Here is a 7,515-nt window from a genome sequence, read left to right on the forward strand (position 1 = left end):
GATCTGCACTACTCTGATGAAAGCTCTGTTCATAGATCTTGGAAATTTTTCGAAAAGGGTATCCAAATATGTACTCTAATTCTTGAAAAAATTCTTGCATTTATCTGAAAATGGGTGTTTTGGGGTGGCTATATATAGTTTTGCCTTTGTCAAACCCCATTTTTGGTGATTTCCACCTCCATGAATAGTTGAATATAAAAGAATATGTGTGTATTAAATGTGTAATGCCAAGATCTAATCCACTAGATTGAAACCCTAGCATGAATATGTATGAGAAAGGAATGCATAAATTTGAATAAGATAAGAAAGAATACCAAGCCCCTAAGGCTTAAGTACTCATACCAAACTCATAATCTATAATTGTTGCCCCATGATTGTATCTTTGAATGGTTGAATATTGATAATGGCAGATCAAGGTAGATAGGATCTCTCTTGCTCTAAATAGATGTTCATAATGGTGTGTTCACAAAAATGCTTGATATCAACAATGGATTGATCTTCTATATCATCCTTTTTCAATTTTGCATCTTCATTTGACCATCGCTTGTGTGCTTCTCATGACTTCTTGTTCTAGTTCTAGTTGTAAATGAATGCAAACAAGAGTCTTTATATAGCATCTTCAAGATGAGGCTCCTAGAGTAATGTGAGGACCCATAATTCAAATTTTACTTTGAATTAAGGTTCAATCATAATAACCAACTAAGGAGGGAAAATAAATAAGTTAATTTAAAATTGAACCCTTTTGCATTTGGATTTGAAAGCCTAACATTAATTTCGGGGCCCTCTAGGACCAAAATTTGAAAAGTGCGATCAAATCCCAAAGCAGGTTAAGGATGACCTTGACCCTGACCTCAGTTAGTGATGACCTTGACCCTACCCTAGGTTAGGGTAAACTTGGTTGACCTTGATATTGACCTAGGGTTCTAGATCTAGCCAGTATAGAAAATAGGAGGCCACGAGGATGCCCAAAAACCTAGAAATAATAGATTTAGAAAAGGACAGTGTCAAGAATAGGCACAAAATCCTATTTTGAATATGATGAAGGCTAGGAGGACCTATGCCTAAGTCCTACCTATAAAGTAGAGCCATAGAGGAGGGAAATTAAGGAGAATCTTCAAGATTGTAACCCTAATATTACCTAGAATGAAGGAATCAAGTGTAGAATGTGTCCTAAATGCTAGTCTATCTTGATAAATGTATTAAAAGAGGGTGCTAAACTTATCAAGATGGAAGTGCTTCCATTTTAAGATGATAAATTTAGCCCCCACTTTATCTTAGATATGATACTACATGAATATGCAAGCTTAAGTAAGAAAACATCATTATAAATAAAAAGGATATAGCCAAGTCCTTGATGTAGAGATCCTACAAAAAATTGTTCGAACCTACGACACACAAGGTTAATGAAAATCCATAAATCACCTAAAGCTTCCTAAATGACACTTGAAAAGTGCATAAAGCCCCTTATGCCCCCTATTTTGGCTTTCTACTTCTGAAGGGTGAAACAAGGTGATAAGGATAACTCTATATGTTGAATATGTAGTTTGATGAAAATCTCTTTCTTAAATCAATTAGAAGTATTCATACCATTCCTAAATTGATTCAAGGAGTGAGGTATCTGAATCATGATTCCAACACTATTGACAACACTAAAAATAGAGTTATTGAACTCAAGTTATGATGAAAAAAGTGAATATCTATCTAAATGCGCAAAAGGGGGAATCTGAGATTACCAAGAGTAAACCCTAAAAGAAAACCAAAATTTAACTATAAATAATGAAAAGGAAGTCATACATACTCATTCTTACTATTTCTAGATTCAAAAAGAGGAAGAAAGATGCCAAGGAGAGAAAAACTTTGAGCAACATGCATGGAGCTTATGAGATAGTGCCTAGCTACTAGACGGTCACTTCCTAAGATGAGCTTGCTGCTGTTTGTTCCTGTACTCTCCAAATATTTGATTTCTATAGGTAAGGTTGACCTTGACCCTTAAAGGTTGACCCTTACCCAACAATGTTGACCTTGACCCAAGAAAGTCAACATAGACTAGAAGGTATCCACCCATCGTGGGGTGAGGTTGTCCTTGACTGAAAAAGGTTGACCCTAAACCAAAATGGTTGACCTTGACACAAAAAGGTCAACCTTGACCTATGTGAGGTCAACATTAACCTAGTCAAGTTGAACTTGCCAATTTGATGATGTAGAATACTGATATGATGTTTTTTCATGCTTATAGGACATGGTTCATCTCTAAGAGCATCCCTTTGGAGAGTTGCTTATGATCATTAAAGAGAGATTGTCTAAGCTTGATGAGGATAGGCTGTAACTACAAAGAGATTTAGGATTGTATAAGGTAGCTATCCTACCACTGATCAGGCTACACCGAGCCATTTTATCAACTCTAATAGAGAGATGGGATAAGGATACATGCTCCTTCCATCTTTCCTCAAGAGAAATTATAGTGATATTAGAGGATGTTTACAGGATCTTGTGGCTTCTAGTCTGAGGTGATACTATTAGATCTAGAGCACAACAGGTCTATGAGGAGATCCTTATAGACACGAAGTATTTCTTGGGAAGGGTTCAACATATGTGAACCTGATTAGATCATGTCCTTCTATCATCCATACTATCAGGCCCTACACCTTTGGTGCATAGAATGATGCTTGGTATAGTATCCTTAGTTGTGTTACCCAACTCAAAGGGTACCATATTTTATACACCTCTTACCCATCTTATATGGAGGATGATGAGCAAAAGGACCGTGTTCTCATGGGGTTGCAACATGTTAGCCTAGGTATACCACGAGCTATGTTAGCTAGTGAGATATTCGAGAGAGATTCTCTCAATATGAACACTCTTGTAGATTTGGTTGTTTGAGCATTTCACATGTACATATCGATAGGGTTTTCCAGTGATGGTAGATGCGAGTACAACAAGAGTCTTTTCCTATCCTCTAAGAAATTTTTGGCAGTTTGGAGATATCCTCTATTGGTGATTATCTCTAGACTACATTTCAAGTGCAGATTTAATATGGAGACCAAAAGCAAGATGAAAAAGTTGACTAATACATGATTCTAGATGAGATACTCACAGTGGTGGAAGCTGCTTAAGGGTCATTAGAATCACATAGTGATGTCATACTATTATGATCGAGTGATGAGATAGTTCAACCTATTACAAGAAGTCCCTAGAGTAGTACCTCACTATGTACATCTGACGAGGTATTGTCAGAGACCTAAAAGTATACAATGACCATCGATATCAGACATAGAGGACAGTAATGTACATGAGACAAAGCATATAGAGGTATCATCAGATGTGACCTATTCAAGCATGAGAAAAGATTACATTAGGTATTAGAGTCTATAGGGGACCCACCCCATCTTCCTCAAGGATTATCCTATAGGTGATCCAAGTCTCAAAGAGGACTCACTAGGATGATGGTATATCAGAGGAGGATGAGGATATAAGAAATGAGGAGGAGCACATCTCCAAGGGAGATCCCATGGAGGAGGAGAGAGAGAGAGAGAGGAGGAGAGAGAGTAGAGGAGATGTCCTCAGCTGGTGATACTAGTGCTAATGTACACATTTTCCATATATCACCACTTAGATCACAACGACCTCCATGTGCCAACACAAAGACACCGCCGGTGAAGCGTAGACATAGCGACTGTGGAGAGTGTAGATACTCCATGCCCCCACCATCTAGACCTTTAAGTGATGTCCAGGAGGGAGACCTAGGTATGAAATATGAGATATGAAAATATATAATTTTGATTTGAAAGAGTAGAAAATTGATAAATGTAATTTTTATTCTATAGCTAGCGTAGTGGAGTGGAGGATCTTTGTATCTAATATTTTGAAGGATACATGCATATCCTATTAACTACTAGCGATTGAGAAAGAGTCCTCTCTTGGCTACAAAGATCCTAGCATGTATGTCAATATCTTTGTAGTTGTCCAACAAGAGCTAAGAATGTGCAGAGAAAGGGAGGAGAAACTAATAGCTACACAAAGAGAAATATTTAGCCATATATAAAGGTGAAAAGAATACCCCATTATGTAGTTAGGAACTATAAAGGTGAACTATGTACGTAATAAAAATGAACTATACACAAATATAAATGTTTAACCATATATAAAGAGATAGTTGATATAGGTAAAATTGAAAGACAAGACCCCATCTTTACAACACTCTTACGAATCAAATATCTAAAAGCCTCTCATATAGAAAATTTCTTTGCTTTGGATCACTATGCCAAAAGGAAAATGAATCCTTACAACATTATTAGAAAGAAAAAAGAAGCTCACTTACAATTGATCTTGCAATAAATATAGGGGAGTAAAGTTTCTCGTACACCCACTTTCAAAGTACTATAGACTAAATTATCCCCTTTCTTAATTCATGTTTTATTTTTTGTTTCTTATCAATTATAGCAATTTGTGTTCTATAGATTTACACCAAATGATTAGACATGAAATAAGAGAGGATTTATAGTTGCAAATATTACAATTTTTAATATCTTCCCATGTATTTGAGTTTTACATTATCTTAAGACATACAAAAAGAACAATATGACCCTAATATAACTTAAGCTCTTACAAAATGGATGCTACTATGCACAAGAAGACTTATATACTGATACATGTTTGGATATCGACACTTTACTACACTTGCATTTTTTCTATATATGTCTTTGTTTATGCTTTCAAATCGAACACCTATCGATGTATCCCTTGCACCTTATTTGGGTGCAAGTGCTATTTAAATAAAATATTTACCTTTTATTATTGTCATCCATTTCAAGAGTGTTTCTTTATGAGTTTTTCCAATGATTTTTGCACCCACAACTCTAATTTTCCATAGTTAATTTCTTATTCCAACTCCACCTCCTTGTTTAAGCCTACATACTTTATGTCGTAAGATTAAAATGCAGTTTTTCTTTTTTGTTCCTTTATAAAATAAGGCTCTCATTTTATTTATTATTAAGAAACAAGTGATAGTGAGAGTCAAGATGTAATATATATTCATATCATCCAAAAAGTTGCTTTAAGCATAATGATCATACAAGCATGAGACAACCATTGGAGTTTTGATGAATCTATTTCCTAACCATTTTTCTCGTGTTGTACCTGACACCTTAGAGGACATTATAAATTTACCTTAGTACATAAAAATATATAGAATTTATCTAAATTTCTTTACTATGACGTAATTTTATAAATAATATTTTTAAATTTTAATTGCAATACTCTCAATAAATTTATAGACACTAAACTTAATAGACTACTTTTAATAATTTTGTGAACCCTATTTCCAAAAATGATAAATATTACTCTTAATATTTTTGTCATCACTATTTAAATACTTACATGTAATAATTTTGAGGCCTACTCAATAATTTTAGGGACACTATTTATCAATAATTTTGTGAAAATTATTTTAAAAGATATTTTAAAATTGAAATATGCAAAAAAAAATATTGCAAAAGTTGTAAAACGTCAAATCAATCAAAGTTAAAAAAGATCGATTGAGCTGATTATGTGCCTCATAGTTTTACAACTAACTATATAATGGAAGTCTATCCATGTGATATTGTCTCCTTTGGTTGCATCCACCATGCCAATATTTTTGTTTTAGTCTTACTGAAGTGGATGCCCGATTATTATAAGAGGCCGTTTTGGTGCTGATTGGTTGATTCTTCAAAAGAAGCTTCTAGCGGATGAAGTTGATATTTCCTTTCCCTCTATTGATGGATGCACCTCTCCCCAGGTTGAAATCCCTAGTTTAGATACATTTTAAATCACGTTAAATGAAAGAAGCCACACAAATTTTGACGAGAAAATGTATTATGTCATTAAAAAAATTTAAGATTATTCCAAAATCGTATGATATGTATCATCTGTTTTTGAATAAGATTCTCCAAAGAAACACGTTCAATTAAAAAGTACAAAATTAAGCTTAAAACATTGTAATAGACACCTGATATCAGGCATGCATGCCTGCTATGGCCGCATCCACCATGGCCTTTGGCAGGGAGCTCAGCATCTATTAAAATGGACGAGGTCCTCCTTCACTTGGTATCTCTGAAAATCATTCACTTTGCTCTTCTTCTAACAAGATGAGGCTTTGATTAGTTTCATTCTTCTCATTGTATATTTTCTTATTTTGCATAAGTTCATGTAGATAGTTTGTGATTGGTTTACATAGCTTCTGAGTTAATGGAGCTATTCAGTAATGCCTATCACTTTTAATAATGTAATATTCTTAAGCTGGTTCATGACCAGTCATAACAATTTCAATTTTGTATTTTTTATACAGTTTTTGTTGTTTGGTATATTTGACAGTCAGTAGCGGCCTGCTGAGCGGCATATAATGTGGAAGGCGAGAGGGAAAGTGTAATAGCTATGTACTGGCGCGAGAAGCTGCCGACCACTCCCATTCCACAGAGTGTGCAGGAGCTCATCGCTGGTAATGATGGGGTGCCTCTGATACGTTTGGTGGAGGAATCGGATAACACTCCCAAAACTAAGAAGGCTCATTTGCCAAATGAATTGCATTCTTATGAGGGAGCATACGTTGCAGATGAAGCCTACGTCAAGCTGTTTCTGCTAGAGAAGAATTTTCCGTGCGGAAACAAAGTGTCTCTAAACTTTTCCACCGATCAGGAGAGGAGGCATTTTCTTCCGCGCACCGTGGCGACAAAATCCCCTTTTCATCCGACGAGCTTTCCTTTTCGCTGAAGGAGCTCAACATAGCGTCCGATTCCGTCTTGGCTAAGGACATGAAGCAGACTTTACAAGCGTCCGAGATACCTGTTGTGAAGGGCGAAACCAAATTCTGCGCAACGTCATGACCTCATCAAAGGTGGGGAGCAACCGTTTAACTGCTCTGATGACGAATGTTCCGAAAATGTCAAATTCTGCGAAGCATGAAGATGGCATTGTGGGGATGAAACATGAGGGCGAAGCGGAGAAGACAGCGAATGTGTGTCACATTGCAAAATATGCATACGCGGTGTATTACTGCCACACTTTGGAGGGTACGAAGGTTGCGAGAGTCTGGTTGAAAGGCGAAGATCGCAGCACGGTGGAGGCGGCTGCCATCTGTCACACTGACACCAGCGCTTTGGATCCTGAACACCCAGCACGGAGAGGTTGAATGTGAAGCCTGGTGGTGCTTCTGTCTGTCACTATGTTCCCCAAAACCATCTTGTGTGGGTGGGAGCCACCTAAGGTCTACGCCATGTTGCTTACTTTCTCTCTCTACATATACCTAAATAAATGTTTCGTTGCATAGTAGGGAGTAGGAGAATATGCTTTTGTATTTTGTTAGTGTGAGGAGTAGTAGCTCTCTTCTTATCAGTTAGCGATGTACAGACTAAGTTCTTGATAGTAGCCTGTTTAGCAGGATAAGTATAAATGTGTGTTCTCATGAAATTTCTCGGATTTATGATTGTTATCTATACGTCTTTGCTCTCTATTAACAACCTCTTTCTTCTGTAATGTGCA

General features: G+C 36.3%; 1 protein-coding gene across 2 annotated transcripts; it reads left to right on the forward strand.

Moving 5' to 3' along the window:
• Positions 1–5,624: 5,624 nt before the first annotated feature.
• On the forward strand, positions 5,625–6,865 carry LOC149566764 (uncharacterized). Of its 2 annotated transcripts, none has more exons than XM_089817431.1 (2): positions 5,625–6,084; positions 6,352–6,865. In XM_089817431.1, the coding sequence occupies exon 2, from the start codon at positions 6,412–6,414 to the stop codon at positions 6,745–6,747; it is 336 nt and encodes a 111-aa protein (XP_089673557.1). In that variant the 5' UTR covers positions 5,625–6,084; positions 6,352–6,411; the 3' UTR covers positions 6,748–6,865. The 2 variants fall into 2 exon arrangements, with proteins under 2 accessions (XP_089673557.1, XP_089673558.1); XM_089817432.1 differs by having other exon boundaries at positions 5,625–5,776.
• Positions 6,866–7,515: the final 650 nt, after the last annotated feature.

Source organism: Cupressus sempervirens, chromosome 3 (genome assembly GCF_028749045.1).
Source record: "Cupressus sempervirens isolate cs-2001-9-10 chromosome 3, ASM2874904v1, whole genome shotgun sequence".
Classification (NCBI taxonomy): Eukaryota; Viridiplantae; Streptophyta; class Pinopsida; order Cupressales; family Cupressaceae; genus Cupressus; species Cupressus sempervirens.